Genomic DNA, 20,245 nt, shown 5'->3' on the forward strand with positions numbered 1-20,245 from the left:
TGTGTATAAGATCTGCAAAGACATACCTAAAAATAAAGTGAAGTATAAAACATATGGTTCCCTTTGGCTCTGCTTTCAAGGGATAAAAAGCAGTGGACTAATTCTTTAGAGATAGAAAAGTGAGTTGTCTTTTAAACCAGTTATCCCCAACCTTTTTGGCACCAGGGACAGTTTTCATGGAAGACGATTTTTCCGTGGATCAGGGAGTGGGGGGATCATTTCGAGATAATTCAAACACATTGTATTTATTGTGCAATTTATTTCTATTATTATTACATTGTAATATATAATGAAACAATTATACAACGCATCATAGATTGGGGACCCCTGTTTTAAACCACCACGAAATATTTATACACATGCATTTACTCTCTAATATAGAATATTATATAAAGACTTTGTTTTAACTGATCAAAGATTGCAATATCATCTTTTAGTTGCTTTGTTCAATCTCTCTCTGTGTCTGTCTTTCTGCATGAATGTATGTGTGCATGTGCTTTTTCCCTATATATGTGATGCACAAATATAATAACTAAAAGCAAAAGTTATTTTTGTGTATTTTTAAAACGTTTTTGAAGTACAAATAATGTGTACACAAAAAAGTGCACTAATCATAAGTATACAACTTAATAAATGTTCACATGTAACCACCACCCAGATCTAGAAAGAGAACATGTCCAAAACCTTAGAAGTCACTTCATGGTCTCTCTCAATTTACTCACTGCCTTCTCCAAATATTGCCATATAGTAGATTGAATTTGCTTATTTTTGAATGGTATATAAATGGAATAATCTAGTATATATCTTTTATGACTGGTTCTTTTGCTCATTATATCTGTCAGATAATGTTAGATGTTGTGATCGTTCCTTCATTGTTATTGCTACATAATATTCCATTATATGAATCACTACACTTTATTTTCTATTCAGTTCAAAAACATTTGGGTTATTTCAAAATATATATAACATACACACACGCACTCCAATACAGACTCTTGTTGAAATATGTAAAGAGCTTTTAGAAATCATTAAGACAAATAAGATAATCTAATTGAAAATGACCAAAAGGGGATAGCCAAAGGGGCAGTAATCATATGTAAAGATGGTCAACTTCATTTGTCATCAAGGGAATGCAAGTTAAAATCACAATGGGATACCAATACACATCCACCAGATTGGCTAAATGAAAAAAGAAGGAAAATACCAAGTGTTAGTGACAATGTGTACACCACTACCACCCATATACTTCTGGTGAAAGTTCAAACTGGCAGAAGCATTTGGCAAACCCTTTGGCAGTATCCACTAAAACTAAAATTCCATATACCTTGTGACCTAGCCATTCTACTCTTAGATATGTAGAATACTCAATAGAAATGTGTGTGCATGTTTACTGAAAAAAATGTACAAGAATGTTCACAGAAGCACTATTTGTAATTATCAAAAATATAATTCATTTTGCCAACTTGGAAGTGCTTTTTTAATTCAGGGGAATCAAAATTTTTCAGATTAAAATAATATTTAGCACCACATGGATTGGAGAACTGGAACTTTGGTAGTACTGAGTTGGCTAGAATATGAATGTAATGAAAAAGAAAGATGAAATTTTGAGCTGGAATTAAAATATATACCATAAAAATTAACTTATTTCTGCAAATATTGTGCATGTCTTTGCTTACTAATTAAGTAGGCATAGTCAGTTCTGGATTATCAATGGAATGAAAGAGAGTAGTCCTATAGATATTTCTAAGTAAAAGACACAATCATGAGTATTTTGAGTGTTTACAATGTTATATTCTGGGATTTCACAGCCACTAGGCAATTATGTAACATTGACTAATTGGCAGGTTGTGTCCTAGATGCTGGGGATGTAGCTGTGAACAAACAAAGCCCCTGCCCTCAGGAAGTTTAATACTAGTAGGAGACAGAAAATAAACATGCAAACAGGAATTTTTAATATGTTAGAGGGTAAAAAGTGCTATGCGAAAAATAGAGCAGGTGAAGGGGAAACAGGAGTATGGGGGGTTGCTGGTTTATCTATGTAGTTGAAAATGAGTCATCAGTGCATGCCCCAAGGAGCTCTGAAGCTGGGATGGGTCTTCAGAGTTGTCTTAATTAGTAAAAAGTCATCCAGCTACTTTTGATTCCCCACATCAGTGTCATTGGATATGGCCTGCCTCTAGGGCAAGACATCTTTCTTCAGCTGAAGGCTATTCCAGAAGAAATTTAGCTCTGAACCCTAAGCAGCTAACATTCCTGGGAGCAAGCTCACTTCTGAAGCGGCCATCTCTGTGGTGGAGCATCACCCATCCCCTATCGGTAGAATCACATTATCAATTGAATGGGATCTTAGAGACCATCTAATTTAAACCTTTGATTTAAAGGTGAGTATACTGAACCTCACAGAGGGTATGTGATTTGCCCAGTATCATGTGGGAAGCTTACAGTCTATCTGGGGCTAGAACACCAGTCTCTTGACTCTTAAAGAAGTGTTTTCAGTTATACCCACACTTCAGTCAACTTTAGTGTGTGCCTGTGTGTATGTGACTTATAAACATTTTTGTTGGGTTGGGAGGGAAATGTTTTGTGTTTGTGCTATGTATGGAACATTAAGAAAAGATAAATACCATTGCAGTTGGTTGCAGAGTTAGAAGTATTTCTATGGGTTCTTATTTGCTGGGCCAGGATGTATTTTATTCTGCATGGTATGGAAAGTAATTGCACAATAAACCTTGTGTTTGTATTGAGGTTTAATTCCTTGTGTCATGAAGTTTGGATCTCATTAGCAAACCAATTAGAAGTAGTTAGAATGTATATTGTTTTACACTGTTTGAGAAACATGCCATATAAATAGAAGAAACCTCTCATGGTATGCGTAGAATGAGTAATCTCACATGTGATACGAACTTAAAAGTGAGATAGCTTTCAGTGAGATTGGAAATCATTGGTATTCAAAATCCAGCATCTCTCCAAATAGATGCTTCTAGTTAATGCAAAATATTTTTCTTTGAGCCATGGATGATGTAATTGCATAATTGGAAATAGAAAAGATTTGAAAATGTTTCCACAGGCTACAACAGTTCCTTAAGCCCAATTGAAGAGATAAATAGCATGACTGCTGCTGTTTTAAGTTATGAATCTTGGCCCATAATAACACAGTAGACCTTGCCACACACACATATGCATCTACCCATCAACACAGTCTTTTCAGATAAATTTAGACTAAACTAATGACATAGAAGGCATCACTCACTGTTTATATTCATACACCTGTTCACAGTTTAATCTGTGAAAACAGAATGGGAAGTAAATACAGAAGCTGTCAAGGAGGTGATAGTAAATTACAGGATAGATAGAAAATACAAAAAATAAAAATATAATAACCACACAGTTATCTGCATTCATATAAGTAAATATTGATTTAATTTATTACCTGAATATACAAAGTATTATCTCTGTATGACTATCTATCTAAAATTATTCTATATAGATGGAAGTATAATGCTGAACTTTTAATAAGTTGATATGTACAGCCTTGTGCAGTGGTTTTTTTTTTTTTTTTTTAGAGAGTCACTTTCTGTTGCTCAGGCTGGACTGCAGTGGTGCAATCATAATTTACTGCAACCTTGAGTTCCTGGGATCAAGAAAACTTTTTGCCTTGGCCTTCTGAGTATCTGAGACTATAGGTGTGCACCACTATGCCCAGCTAATTTTTTTATCTTTTGTAGAGTCAATATCTTGCTGTGTTGCCCAGGCTGATCTTAAAACTCCTGTCCTTCAGCAATCCTCCTGCCTTGGCCTCCCAGAGTGCTGGGATTACAGGTGTGAGCCACTGCACCTGGCCAGCAAAGTTTTTTTCCATAAGCCCCAGCGTTAGCATATGATCAAGATGTCAGTTCTATACGATTATATACAGAGTTTGTTTCCAATTAGGGCTGCGGCTTTTGGAATAAGAGAGTGTGGATAGCTCTCCTGAGTCTTTTGGCTTCTTTCCTGCTCTTTTTTGTTTTTTCAAATAAACATTTTATTTTAGAACAGTTTTAGATTTACAAAAAAACTTTCCAAGATAATCCAGAGATTTCCCAAATACCCTGCATCTATTAATAATTTCTCTTATTATTTTTCATTAGTATGATACATTTTTTACAATTAAGGAATCAAAATTGATACATTGCTATTAACCAAAGTCCATACTTTATTCAGATCTCTTTAGTTTTTACCTTTTGCCGTCCCAGATAGCTGCAGTCTCCAACTCCTGGGTCACAGACCGGTACTGGTCCTTGGCCTGTTAGGGACTGGGCCACAGAGCTCTGCTGCCCCCTGTCTGCGGAAAAATTGTCCTCCATGAAACTTAGGAACTGGGGTAGGAGGGGGGCGCCACAGCAGAAGGTGAGCGGCAGGCGAGAATACCGCCTCCCATCACTTGGGTCACCACCAGAGCTCTGCCACCCCCATGCTCCCCCACGGAAAAATTGTATTCCATGAAACCATTATCTGGTGCCAAAAAGGTTGGGTATGATACTGTATTACATTTAGTCATCACGTCTCCTTAGATTCCTTTTGACTGTGACAGTTACTTAGACTGTCCTTGTTTTTGATGCCAATGACAGTTTTGAGGCGTACTAGTCGGATATTTTGTAGAATGTCCCTCAAATGGGATTTTCTTGATGTCTTTCTCAGGATTAGACTGGGTTATATGTTTTTGTGAGGAAGACCACAGGGTTAAAATATAACTCTCATCACATCCTCCCAAGAGTACTATCAACATGACTTATCACCATTGAGGTTCACCTTGATCACCTGTTGAGAGAGCAATTGTCAGATTTCTCCACCATGAAGTTACTATTTTTCCGCCCTTTCCGTACTGAAAAGTTTGAAAGGCAGTCATTATGCAAAGGAGAGGGGAATTATGTTCCACCAATTTGAAAGCAGATTTATACCAATTATTTGGAAGTCTTCATGGAAGATTTGTCTGTATTTTCCCATTCATTTATTCAAGTACTATTTATTTCTGTATGGACTCATGGATTTTTTTAATGCTTTGGATTATAATTCAATGCTACTTTATTTTATTGCTCAAATCCTTACAGCTTTGGCCACTGAAAACTCTTCCAGTTGGCTCCTCTTTCTTTCCTTTGACATAATCCCATTGTTTTCTGTGTATTTTTTTGGGGGGGGGAACACTTCCTTACTTTTTTAAAATATCTTCTCCTCTCACCTTTTATGAAATTACCAGCTTAAAAATAATGACTAACAACATCACTGTTGCCACTATTTATAGTTATTTTGTTTTCTTTGACATAATTACTTTCTGAGTCCTTTTAGAGTAGTATGCAGAAAGGGAATCTATCGAAAGCCTCACCCAACAGTGATCCTTTGTGTTTTCTTGTGTCTTGGTTATGTCTGGAAAGGAGAATCGGCAGTAATCAAAACATCCCACAGAGTCAAAATCCCTTGTGATAGGAGGGAGGATGATTGCATTTGTTTCTATGAAGGACAGTTTCTTAACCTGAGGTCCACAGGTCTAGGAACCCACAGAAATGCAAACTCTGTGTACATTTTTCAGGGAAGAACACAGCTTTTATCAGATTCTCAGAGGCATCTATGACTTAACAAAGAGGTAAAAAAGCACTGCCTTAGAGTAGAAAAATAATACAACCAACACATTTTACGTGCCTCCTTCTTCCCTTGTGTCCGTGGCTTTGTATGTGCTGAAGTCCACGTCTAGCTGAAGCCGTGCAGCCCCCACACCCATACTACATTCAGGTCTGAGAAGACCTTTGACCATTGCTGTTGCATTTATAGCTCTATGGTAAAATAAACAATCCCTTTGTAGTCAGATCCCTGGTTTGAGGAAGAAATTAAGACAATATGCTCAAACACACCTGTTTTGAAATGAAACTGTACACTGTGGTCATTAAAGAGTCATGCAAAAATAAGAATGTTCTGCAGTTAATGGAAAACTGAGCTTCCTCTTTTGGAAATTTCTGGATTTCTCCTTTAGTGCTGGAAAGTATTACATCATATAGCTATACAGCCTGACACATTCCTCGAATAACTTTACATATTAGTCATGACATTGGTTCAAGTTTAGGCAAGTGAACAAAAGAGAACTGATTGTAAAAAGGATTTTGATATAAAACATTGTTTTCTCTAGTCATTTGATCACTTTGCCTGAGAAGAGTAAGTTATTTTCTAAAATTAATATCATATTTCTAAGAAATAAATTCTGCATTGTAATATATTAGAATTGTTGATAGATTTCTTGACATAAAACAAAATAGTATAGTCAAATGGATAAAACATTGGACAGAGATTCAGAATATGAAGTCTTTAATAATGAAGCAGGCATTAAATGTGTGACCTAATTAAAATCACTTAACTCTTCTTATTCCTGATTATTTAGTATAAACAATACTAACTTTCCAAATTATAAGGTTATATATAGTAACATACAGACATAGGAAAATATGCTACATCCAAATTGTTTTAGGTTTTTGGAAAAAAGTGGCTATATCCATCTAATCTCTTAAAATAAATATATTTTAGACCGGGCACGGTGGCTCACTCCTATAATCCTAGCACTCTGGGAGGCCGAGGCAGGTGGATCACTCGAGGTCAGGAGTTCGAGACCAGCCTGAGCAAGAGCGAGACCCCATCTGTACTAAAAATAGAAAGAAATTATCTGGCCAACTAAAAATATATATAGAAAACATTAGCCGGGCATGGTGGCACATGCCTATAGTCCCATCTACTTGGGAGGCTGAGGCAGTAGGATCGCTTAAGCCCAGGAGTTCGAGGTTGCTGTGAGCTAGGCTGATGCCATGGCACTCACTCTAGCCCGGGCAACAGAGCGAGACTCTGTCTCAAAAAAGAAAAAATATATTTTAAACTGTAGAGATGGTTTTTATGTTATTTTAGTATTGTTAAGCTAAGAAAAATGATTTTTATTTTTTTAGCTGGGAAAAAAACCTGAATTCAGGCATGTGAATATAAACTACATGGGATTTCATTTAAATTTTAAAATGTCTCTGAATTTCAAATATAAAGAAAGGTGAACTGTTGATTAAATATTCAGGTCACATTGCCTACAGCGGAGATATGAAAATATATATTGACACAAATAAGAATAGAAGAAAAGGGGCTATATGATATTTTTGTATATTCCCAGAGTTTTCTGTTATTTTCAAGGATTTTTGTCAACCAACATTGGGATTTTGTTGTTAGCAAACAAAAGTTTGTTTTTAACTGTGGGGAAAAGTAAAGACATTTGGAGATGGTAGAAGAAGAGTGACTCTGATAAATTGTAGAAAGAGAAAGTTCATATTTTCAGTGCTAATAATTTTAAAAAATGTTTAGTTAGACTAATAGAAATCAAAGTATAATATATATATGTGTATATATGTGTGTGTGTATATATATATATATATATATACATCATAAAGCAATGCATGTCTGGATGGTAATAAGAAAGATAATATTTCACTTCCACTATGGCAGACTTACCTTGGAATGAGAGTTTAACTCAGAATTGGTATTGCCAGGTTTCATTCTTGACCCTACCCCCTTAGAGAAATCTCTTAACCTTGCTGTGTCGAAGTTTTTACTTATCTCTTGCTCACTCTTCTACCCATCTGTTTTTTCTCTTTCTCTCCACTGAAAAACAGCTGTGTGATTACTGTCTCTTCTGTTTAACCACATGAGTGTGACTGTCAAATGAAGGAATGTGATGGACATGATGGTTGATTCTCCAATATCCATTTCATACCAGAATATTGATCTGAGATAATCATGATTGATTTTTCCTCCTTGCCAATGATTGGTTCAGCAATAGCCAATGCTGGCAAGATTCTGAGGGGGGATAATAAGTCGTCTCCCAAGCGAGTACCTCAGGAAGAAATGCTCTTCTCCCTCTGGAAATAATGAGTGAAACTGCTCCTGGTATAGCACAGGCAACATGAGGCTGAAATCTATTACTACTTAGAAGAGCTGGCAGATGGAAAGTGTTGAATCAATGTGTATTTAATACTATGCAAACAATATAGGGAACTACAAAAATAGAGAAACCATGAATCCCTCTCTAATCATACTGTTTGCTTTTAGTCTAGTTGGTAATATACATGTAGATATAGGGAAAAAAGCTACCAAATAATTGCCAAACAGTATATTTATTAGTTTGTATTCATGAGAGTAAGGTGGCATGACTGAGGCAAGTTTTACAAAGGAGATGAGCTTTAAGGCGACCTTAAAAGACAGGTTGGGTTTCGATTAGTACAATGAGGAGGGGATGTCATAATGTTACAAGAAGGGGGACTGAATCTGTGCCAGTGAATGGAAGAAGGACAAAATTTGTGAATTAGAGGATTAGAAAATGAGTTTGACTGACATAGCCTACAGTGAAGAAAAAAAAAAAAATCAGACCGAAAAGTTCTAAACTACAAACATTGTAGTTAATTGTCTTTTCATTGCTTAGAAGGTATATACTTGTAAAATCCTTATTAAGAGACACAATAATAGCAGTCCTTAATTGATCCAATTGTAATCAATTCTATTTTTTTCTTTGAACTATAAATAGGTTTGAATACTAATTTGCATGCTAATATCCAGTTTTCCTGCACACCCTCATTCTATTTAGCGTTTTCCATCTTTTGATAAGGGATGGTAACAGGCTCTAAGGAGGTTACAATTTCACCTGCAGTGAAATGGAAAAATCTCATTACCAGGTCCCCAGTTTGGAGCTGAAAAGGCCAGGAGAAGCAATTTTAAAAATCTCTATAATCTCCTGCACCTTTTGGAGGTTTAACTACTTGATTTTTCTGTTTTTAAATGGTGTACATTATGACTGATTTCTTTTTGAAAGGGTTGTCTGTATCAATTTGTAGTATTTTTAGATTTTTTCATAAACTTCTTATTGTCATATCTCACTTGTAGTGTTTTTTTTGCATCTTAGCAGATTATATGATAATTAACTCACAACAGAATTTCTTGGTAAGAAAGAACTTTAATTTCAATACAAAGTCAAGCCTGTTGCATCTAAGTTTGCTTCATATAAATTAATATATTTTATGAAATTGAGACTTCTTACCGTATCAGCACAGAAAAGGCAATGCTAGATGTTACAAGTATAGTTTTAACTTTCCTAGTAATTGTCATGGACTTGTTTTATTTTTGTATTGGGGAAATGATTATGCGATGATAAGACTTTATGGATGATAAACCAAACCAAACCAAAGAAACAAACAAAAACAAACAAAAAACATTTCCCTTGGCTTCCAAGGAGGAGCCTTTTTAAAAAGATGCTCTTAAGCAACTACCAATTCAGTCACTATTTATTATTCATAGTTAATTAAAATAGCAAAACATGGCTGATTTTTCTCTCCTTGATGATGCATTGATGACAAATATTAATATATACAGAAAAAGGTAGTTATATCTTATAGCTCTTTAGAGTATTTTACTTGTTTCATTAATCTGAAAATAGAGAAACTCCTTTTACCAATTCCTCCACCACTATATTTAAATCAGCGAGAAATACATTCACTGTTTTTCTTGGGGGATATCATTTTATAAATGTCAGCATGATTATTTTATGAATCCTTAGACTACGTCTCTGGCCCTATCATCTTATAGTATTTACAGTCTCCTTTGCTTAGGCAGGTAATGATAATAATATAATAATATTATATTGTTCAAACATGATCTTTGCTGTTTTTGTCTCATTGTGTGCACTCTGTATGTACTTATCTAGATTTTGATTGCAAGTTCCTTCAGGAAAATTAAGGTGTCTGCTTAATTTTACTTAATAGAAGGTAACATGGAATATTTACAACTATGTTTTATGCGTTTAAATAAAATTAAGTGATAACATACATTTTTTTATAACAAGTATTCTTTTAGGCCTCTGACAATGTTCACTACTCTTTATTTATTTATATTTTGGAAAAGCCATGGTATTGTTGTGTATTTGTCTCAAAAAAGCAGTCTATTCTCCCAAAGAAAATTACCTATTTCTGTTATTTGCTGTTTCTAAATACTTAGCAGGATTGTTTTTCTCTCTCTTGTAGTCAACAGTCAGCAGAGGATCTGGCTCGAGTACCTGCCAACTCCACTAGCAATATCTTGAACAGGCTATTGGTCAGTTATGATCCCAGGATAAGACCAAATTTCAAAGGTTTGTCTCCACACCCCCCAAAAAAAAAACTCTTCGTTTTTTACATTTTAAAAATTAGTTTTACATGTATAAAATAATTCTATGTGAGATTCAAAACAATGAGATTTCAAGTTGACACGTAACTGTCTTGTAATGTGATTTAGGTTCAGAGCAATTTAATGCTTAACATATTCAAAGATTAGTAAAATATTCTAAAGTTTTATAGGGTTACCAATTTTAAAAATTTAAAAAAGGTGTACTGTGAATTACTAGGCTAACCTCTATAATGGGTTTTCTAAGTACTGAGTATTCTTAACCTTAGTGGTTTAAAATTTAGACTCTGGAAATAGAACTACCTTTCATTCACAGACACTAGAGTTTATAATTTCTATAATAGAATGGCTATTTACTCATTTATGGAAGAAGAGTTCTTTTGTGTACTTAGATTCTTTCTTACTTTTTGTTAGTATTTCACATTGATAAAAAATTCTCTTCATTCTTTTGTTGAAAAAAGATGGCTCTATGGTTTTTAAAAACACATTAGCTTTGTGAATAAAAAGTGACTATGTGTTCTACATCATACATTATTTTTATTCCAGCAAAATATTACCATTTATCATACCTTTCAAGAACCAAAACTATATTTACAATAAAATAAATGTCATGAGCAGATCGTACAGTTATATAGATCTTTTTTGTTTTTGTCCTCTTGATGAATTAGAAAAAAGCTATATGAAAAAAATCCCTTCTGGAAAACTGTAATCTTTGCTGCTGGTTAAGGACAGGTAATAATGTAGATCAGATTAACATTATAAGGCTTGATTTTTTTTTTTTTTCTTTACAGAAAGAAAGGTCTGCAGCTGCTTCTAGTCAACCGAAGTTATACAACTATGTTGTAAAAATGGGTTTTTGTTCATTACCAGGACCTATTCAGTTACTTTCAACAACAGCCATGGTCTGGGTTGTCACATGTCTACAGTGTTCACCACCTGTTTTTCATCAGTAGTTATGTGGCTAAAAGGCTAAATTCACATTTTCTCTTTGTTAGCCCAACCAGCAGCCACAATAAGTTCAAAAAGAAGAAGGAAAGAAAGAGAAATTTGCAACATTATACCGTAGTTCTCACTCCATGAACTTTCAAATTATTTTGCAAAAAGTCAGGAAAAATATTTGTAATGACTCTGTGTCTGATTAACTTTGCATTTGCATGAATTAAAATTAAAATATAGTAATTATAAATAAAATTTATTGAATACTGAAAACAGAATTTGAAATGCTTAGAAAAATGCAAAAAAAATTAAACCCTATTTAAAATAATTTTTAAAGGAATAATTTGTAGTTTCTTAAAGTAAATGTATTAGGCCAATATAAAAAATTTTAAAAGTTAACATATTTTTCAGAGTCTTTACAATTTGAGATAAATATCTCTGAGTAAAGAACATTAAAAAATAAACTTATTTTTTATTTGTATTATTTCTACCTATTTAGAAAAATAAGTTAATAGCAATTGTGAACATGTTATACTGAGACCATGGATTTTGTGTTCTATGTGGATTAGAAAAATAAAAATTAAGTGCTTAAACCATAAAAATATGAAGATTCTGACGAAGATTTTTTGTACAGTTAGTAAATATATATTTAATTTTTATTCATAGGCATTCCTGTTGATGTAGTAGTCAACATTTTTATTAACAGTTTTGGATCAATTCAAGAGACAACAATGGTAAGATTATAATTAATTTAATATTTTTCACTGTCAAATTTTTAACTTGGATAGTGAACATTAAAACTGAAAATTAAGGAGTAACTCATGGATGCTCTCTCTTGTAGTATAAAATGTCCAAATTCCTAGGTTTTGTTAAATCAGTGATTTTGGTTACCCATATAATTTTGCAATTCATTTAGCCTTAATGTTAGATTAAAACTTACAGTCTTGGAAGAATTGATGTGTTCCCCCTGAAAAATTATGATTGGATGCAACCTGGGAAAAGGAATTATGACATGAAGAATCTTGAGCAACAGTCATTTTTTTTTTCCTAATATGCTTATATGTGTGAGCATTCAAAAGTGTGAGCATTCAAAACACATTAACTGCCATGTGAGTTGTATTTAACTCAGGCTAGTTTTGAGTCTGGGACCTCGTGAAGCATATATATATAAAACCCACACATCTCTTTACGTTGGGAGCCGCGTGGTGCACAGACGACTCATGCTGCCATGCTGTAGCATACATGTTATGTGGCCCCCTGGGCAAAACCCTGCAGTTGATTAGTAAAAATCTTACTTGTTGATGTTCTTATTGTTACAATTAATATTGACAATTGAATTCTAAAAACATGGATTAAATGAATAGAAGTCAATAAATTTCATTTTTCTCATTATGTTTACCTTTAAATTACACTTAAGCCTGACAAGTCAAGAAAAACGCTTTACCCACATGAACTATTTTTCAGGTTTTCACATTACTTTTTACATCACTAATTTTCAAGTTTTTATATTACTTTGTGTTGAAAAAAAAAACACAGAAAACCATAAAAAATAACAAATTTTTCATTAAATTAGAAAGGATCATTTTGTTTTCAAAGTTTTTATTCTATTTTCATAATAAAATGTCATGGCCCCCAGGAAAAAAATTTTTTTCTAGTGTGGTAGTCAATGTGTTAAGTATTCACAGTTTTTTTTTTTTCTTCCAGTCTCCTGAGGAGAATATTTGTTTTCTGTGTTGGCTCATTTTGTGATGTGTGGAGCAGAGAATGTTAAGAAGGAAAGAGGAAAATTGCTTTTCCTAACATAGGGCAACAGAACTCCTTGAAAAGACTGTGTGACAAGGAGTGAAGGTGAGGGGAAGGCAGAAGAAGATTGGGAAGGAGTGACGGGCAGACTCGTGTCTTGAAAGGAATAGGAAAAAGAGGTTTGAGAGAGTGGCTGCCGTTCATAAGTTGAATATTAAGGGGCAAAGATGTTGATAAAGTATTATTAGTAAATTTCCTTAGTGATGTTGGATGTAATTACCCCCTCAGCCTCTTAAAAGCCATTCAATAAAGTCTGCTTGCTTTTCAAGGTTTTAGAATATCAGATTTGTGCCCTTTTTGACAAACCACATACCAAAATGGTACTTCAGGTGGAAGAAAGAAAATCCAAGTGTGTTTTAAAAAATTTTTTTGAAGATACTTATATTTTTATTAAGTGATAATATAAGATTCAGGTTACTGAATCTTACTAAGCCTAGTAAGAATGGTTAGAGTACAGTCCATTTTTTCTGGAAATTTCTCAAGACTAGTGAGGAAATGACTTAAAATGTTTATTACATTATTTCTGCTGGCAGTATAGAGTGTTATAGCAGCAATTGTATATTACATTTAATTTATGACACTTATCTTTATATCTAATTGTGATGAGAATGTTATTCATTTGTGGAAGTATATATTTAAGCCCCTGAGTGATTGATTTTCTTAGACACTGTGTAAGATGCTTTTAGAGGATTATTTAAAACAAGATTTGGGGATCAAGTCTAAAGTTCACTTCTGGTGCCTTTTCAGTTCACTTAAATGACACAGACATATATTATATTATAGATCAATAGCAGACTATTGTGAAGTAAGATATAAACTACCATATATCACCAAAGAGAGTGTAGCACTCACTAATTGAAAATGTGGTTAGTCTATCTATCTATACACTTCACTTTCCAAGAATAAGAAACATAATTTTCTTAAGGCAAAACTTTACAAGGATCTATTCAGCCTCCATACTTCTTTCTGTATTCTGGTTATCTAGCCTGACACCACTACACTAATCCTAAAACACCACTCTCAAGATATTGCTTCTTACTGGAAACATCCTCATTCTTTTATCTTGCATGCCTCTTTAATCAGATCCAAGAGAATTTTGGGCAGCTAATGCAAAGATCATTTTTTTCTCATTTGCATTTATTCATGTGTCATAGCTCAGTAGGTATCATGAATGTATCTATTTTGTAACAAATACTGAATTGCTTCCAAATATCAGACACCTAAACCTCTCTAGGTTCCATCAGTAGTTACTTGATTGTATTGAATTAAAAATACCTGAGAGAGTAGAATATTAGAAAAGGGAGAAGGATTTTCTTACAGAGTATTTGAGGATTGTAATAAAATATTTAATCATTTCTAACATCATCTCCTCTCTTTCTCTCGCACAGACTTGTCATAGTAGTTAACCCAAAATACTTATTCCCAGGACCAGATTCAATGAATTCTCACTATGGAGTCTTTGCCTCTATTAAACCCTGATCTTGATCTGTTATCTTCTAACCAGAGCCTTTTATGTCTACTCTTACTAATTTTGTGCCTCTTTTCAATCCAGGTCTTTCATCTCCATTATTTGCTTGTTACTTAAATCTAATAGCTTCTATACTGTAATTAAACTATTTTTGTATATATTCCTTTTATTCTCTCATGGACTATAAGTTCTTAAAGTTAGGAATAATGTATTATACTACTTCATTTTCTGTAAAATACAGAAGACAACATGTATTCAATAAATAGAGAACACATTAATAAATAATTTCTTATATTAGCTAATATCAAATGAATAAATGAACAAATAAATTCTATTTGCTTAGTTAAGTAAAAGGATTTGCAGAGTAAATTTAAGCAGTAGACTAATGTTGAACATTTCTTTGGTTAAATAAGAGACTGAATAAAGTCATTGTTATAGAGAGTCAGTTTTGGAAATTTTGAAGGCCTTTATCTGGAGGAGTCAAATTATTTATATTGCTGTTTCTTTAGATCATATAACCTGGATGAAAACCAGTTTGTTCTTCACTCAGTATTGGGCAGATGTAGCCTAAATGTTCAGAATCAGAACCACACTCATCATATAGACTTAAATATTTAATTTTATCATAATTATTATTTGTTACTTTCAGCAAAGTTTATTTCATATGCCCCTATAAAACAGAATTGTACAGACATATCATTTAAGGTTGTCATATTTTATATATTTGCTCAGTCTTTTCAGAGGCAAATGCCCTAATACCTTGTTGCTTAATAGTTAGGAAAGGAATAAGTTATTATAGATATGTATTAATAGATAACATTAAAATGTCTTCTAAAGAAAAAAAATGGATCTAGACAAGACTTCTTCTACATTACTTGTTATAAACACTGGTCAGAAATGATGCTGATGACTCAAAAGAGTAACTCAAAAGGGTATTCATGTAGGGACAGGAGTTATATTATGAGCAGATAAACAAATAAAAAAAGGTCCCCAAAATAAGAGGTTAGGAAGACAGAGAGTATTTGATTTGTCTAAATACAGGCTATATGTCCATGGCAACAAAATGGTGGACAACGTGTGAGTTGTGTCATCAGACAGGCTTGTGCTTGAGTCTGTTGTGTACTTGCTATGTTACAACTAAAAGGAGTGAAAAAAATCACAGTTAAAACAGCTGTATTTTGCCTGACAAAGTAACTACTCAAGGATGATGACTCTTTGGTTGTCATGCATTTGCAAATAAATGTAAAATTTCACAATAGAATGTCATCCTAAAGAAAATGCTAAAGAAAATGAACCATTTATAAGTGTAGTAGCAGTCTTTTGTACATTTGTGGTTTTGCCTATTAATAGCCCCCTAGAAAATTCCCCTATAAAGATCTGCTGAAAAAAAGGAAATCCTAACATTTGGAAATCTTCAGTATTGCCCAGCACTTCCCTCTCTAGTTCATACCTTTTTCCCTCAGCTGACAGCTGCTTATTCTAGAAAGCACAATTCAGAACACAGAGCCTGGGGATGGTATAACAGGAATAGATGTCAAGTGTCAGGCAGATGTGGGGCAACTTCTGAAGGAAGAGGGGCAAGCCATTTCTTTAGTATATAAAATTGATTATCAAACAAATAAGCAATCAGGGTTATCAGCATTAACATTGTTGTCAGGAAATTTTAGCCAATTCTATTTGGTAAAAAAAACTTTCCTGCTTATTTATTTTTGTTTTTAAATGTAGTTGCTAAATATTGCTAGTTAAACTAAAAGCAATCTCACATTCTTTACAGACCATAATTGTATAATGGAGGAAAAATTATAGGCATATTAATATTCCTTAAGCTCTTCCACATCTCTGTGGCTATATGCTCCTTCAACCTGTTTAATGCATTTTGTAGGTTTATAGTTCCCATTTCTCATATCTGTGTGCTCATTTGTATTTCACTACCTTACGTCATTTTTGTAAGGTATTGTTATTAATACTATAAGTGGTATTTACTGACATTAATAGTAGCATAACCAAAATTGTCAAATCAATGTTATCATCCCAGTTTGAAGTTGCTAGAACAGTCACTTCTAATTTTATCAGCTTCTATGCTATTGCTTGTGACAGCTGAAATAAAACCATTCAAAACAGTGAGAGGAACGATTTGTGAGAGGCTAGGTGATATCTGCTCTACAGTTAGGCTTCTAATATTTGTTGATTTTTCCATTCAGTTACTAAATTTGGCTTTAATCAGTGGGATTTTCATAATTGAAAAATGTGAACTATTGCACTCATGGGAAAATTGGGTATTATGGTTTATTGTAATAATCTATACACTAGCACTTTGTCTTATCAGAAATACATAAGAGCTCTTTCATGGACATAAAAGCCTGTTTGTACAGTCCATTTTCTTTCTTTAGTTTAGGCATGCTTTGTAATTATATTGAATTATTATTGTACTACAATTCATGATCCTGTCACACTTTCTATGCCTTTCTGCTCCATGACTTTTTGTTTGTTTTAATAATAGATTTCAGCTCCTTTTGGGCAACACAGCTGTGCTTGTCAAGGGAAAAAAATCATATTTGGGATCAACTAAAAGAGCTTAATTGTAGTTCTTGGTAATTTCTCATCTTGTTGTTTTAAAACAATTTTATTTTATATATGTCTATATAGAGATTTAAAATCCCTTCTATAAAACTTGTGTTAGTTTACTACTCTTTATGGTTTGTTGCTTTTGTTATTAATTTTAAAGCATGGTTTCACTTACAGTATGATAGCATTAGACATATTTGTCCCATTTTTTCTATTTTACATCTTAGTTAATTTTATTTTCCACCTTAGATGTAAAATCATAAACTTAAAAATGATTTTGTATTCTTTTTTTTCATATGACTGATTTTTAGAGTTTGTACCCTATGGTAGGCTAAATAATGATCCCTCAGGTGGGTCCATGTCCTGATCTGGGCATAGGCTCTTTTACATGGTAAAAGGGACTTTGCAGTTATGATTAAATCAAGGATCTTGAGATAGGGGAGATTATCCTAGTTTATGCAAGTGGAGCCAGTGTAACTGTGAGGGTTCTTATAGGAGAGAGACAGGGAGATCAAAGTCAAAGTAGCTGTGATGAAGGAAGCATGAACTTGGAGTGATGCAAAAAGGAGACCATGAGTTAAGGAATGCAAGTGACCTCTAGAAGCTGAAAAAAAGCAAGGAAACAGATTCTCTCCTCAGAGCTTCCAAAGGAACTAGCTCTTTGGACAGCAACCCTGATTTCAGCCCAGTGAAACTGATTTTGGTCTTTGGAACTACAGAACTGTAAGATAATAAATTTGTGGTGCTTAATTTAAGCCACTAAGTTTTTTGGCAATTTTCTTACAGTAGCAATGAGAAATTAATACACATACTGATGAACATTTGTTAATTTTTTTTTCTCCAAAATGCTGCTATAGGGTTTTCTAATTACATATAGATTTCTCCCCAATCCTACTGGAGGGTTATCTGATCATAATACAACTTTTTCTATAAATGGAAATGCCAAACTAATCAAAAACTCTAACTTATTAAGGTTAATCCTAATAATGATGTAATTTGAAGGAGAATCTATGTTTTTAGTAGTTAAAATATGCTTTATTTCTTTTTCTGTATCAAAGTTACTTTTTAAGTGTATGTACCTGAAACTGACGAATAATATAATTTATTATGGATATTTTTCTCTTTAACTTTGGTCTCCTGGCTATATTATTCAAATACATTGGTGATTACACTTCACAAGTAAGAGTATCGTGTTAGGCAATGAGGAAGGATGAGAACTGTCCAAGTTTTATTTCCTCTTAGAGAGAGGAATTTGGTTATTGTTAATTTTTGGAAAAAATTAAACTAATGGTGTGAGGAATGCTACACAAATTTCCTAACCTGTCCAAATGTCACAGAGGTCATTTCCTAATCTCTGTATTTAATAGAAATACATTGGTCACTTCTCTGTTCCCAGCGGGTTGCTACTCTTATAGGGTTTATGGTCTAGTGTGGCACCGTGGCACCATCTAGCAGGCACTCCAAATAAAAGTGGACTATTGATAGATGTAGAAAAATGAATTATCCATAGGGCATGATTAAACAATATTTAATTAAAAACCTTAAAAAATGACATATTGAGAAAAATCACTAAAATATAGCTTCTGGGCTTTTACTGGCATTTTACTAACTTGCAATTCTTACATGAAACTTCTAACTTCACTAGAGGCTTAATTTTTAATCCTTTTCAAACCAGGCTTTATAACAGCTCTGTTGACAGAACTTTAATTATAATGCTGCCAGATGCTGTGAGAGCTGATCTCTTTTATTTTCTGGAATGCTAATTTTTTATCTTAATGTAGAGAAAACAAATGAGTTCAAGATTGTATATGTGAGAGTGAGGTAAAAAAGAAAAGTAACCAGAAGAGCTAACCTAACTATAGTATGTAGATAAACAGTTCTTAATATAAAATATCATTAATGAGACCTAATGGATTAAATGTGTTGTTGTAAAATGTTTTATTGCCTTGAAGACTTGGTTTAATTTGGGTGTTAATTGGTACTGAAATATTTTGGAGAACATCCGTTTTCCAGATAATGACTAATAGTGTGCTATTTGGAATGAACAATGAATATTATTTGTCACCATGTACTTTAAAAACAATTAAGTAATTTCTCACTGATAAAAGAAGTCTGTTTCTGATGTGAATTTGTTCATTGCAAAATAAATGATGGAGCTATAATTATTGTGATTAAATAATTATAAATGAAAATAAATAGGTTTCAAAGATAGTTATCTTAATATAAAGCATTTGAAATGACAATAACTAGTAATTATTTGAAAGTACTCATGAAACATTAACCAAAGCATACTAACTAATGAGCTTTTATTTTTTAATGAATGTTGAACCCAAACTATTAATTTAAATTATAAAAATTTTAACTATTCATAAAAGATATATACCTTGCTGCAACTTTTGTTGAATCATAATAGTATGTGGCCACAGAACTAATAGAAAAGCATAGTTGGAGCACTTTTACAATGAAATAAGATGATGATCAGGAATGATACATTGAAAGAGCCAGTGAAGTAAGAATTTCCAGCTTTTGGCAATGCTCATTGGAATAGAACTCTGATGGAGTTCTATTAAAAAAATAAATAGATTAAAGGGCTGCAGAGACTCAATTGAACTCTATGTAGTGTACTGAGCTTACAATGGTGCAACTTAAAGCAAGAAGAGGAATTTAGGAGATGCTAAAAATGTATTTTAACATTGTGTTGAGATTTATGATGTAGAAGTAAATTATAGTTAAGAATAATAGCAGGCGGATCAGCTCAGCACAGAGAAAATCAAATGACTTACATTATATGCAGAATTTTCTTGAAGCAAAAAAGCATATTGATCACTATTACTAACCTTATAGAGAACTAACTACAACACAAACGATAAATCCTAATAAGATGAAAATTTTGCTTAGTGCTTAATATATCCAGGTGCATGCAGTTCATGTACTTTACATATATCATCTCCTTTAATCCTTACTAAAACCCTGTGTTGTAGGTGTGTTCTTACTATCCCTATCTTGTATGTGAGGAAACTTTGTCCTCCATTCTCCCCTTAATCGTCTGTAATTTTGCTTTTGATATATTACTGTACCAAAATATTTTTGCTAAAATCTTTAGTGGCTTCCTCATTTGCTGAAAGTATTCAGTTTTATTCCACTTGACCCTCCGTGGCTCTTGTTGCTACTGGCCATCTCACAGCTCTTGTTTTTTTTGGCTTGGTAAAATCACATTCTCAGGGATTTTTTTTTTCTCAGTCTTCTACCCAGCCCTTTAAATGTATGAAGAAT

General features: G+C 33.2%; 1 protein-coding gene across 2 annotated transcripts in view; it reads left to right on the forward strand.

Annotated features, from left to right (window-relative positions):
- The window catches only part of GLRB (glycine receptor beta), a 64,465-nt gene that overhangs the window by 16,098 nt on the left and 28,122 nt on the right, over window positions 1–20,245 (forward strand). For both annotated transcript variants that reach the window (XM_045550680.1, XM_045550681.1), the window contains exons 3-4: window positions 10,062–10,168; window positions 11,803–11,870. In XM_045550680.1, coding sequence (XP_045406636.1) covers window positions 10,062–10,168; window positions 11,803–11,870 — 175 coding nt within the window. The remainder of the gene's footprint in view (window positions 1–10,061; window positions 10,169–11,802; window positions 11,871–20,245) is intronic.

The sequence above is a fragment of the Lemur catta genome, chromosome 5 (assembly GCF_020740605.2).
Source record: "Lemur catta isolate mLemCat1 chromosome 5, mLemCat1.pri, whole genome shotgun sequence".
Taxonomy (NCBI): Eukaryota; Metazoa; Chordata; class Mammalia; order Primates; family Lemuridae; genus Lemur; species Lemur catta.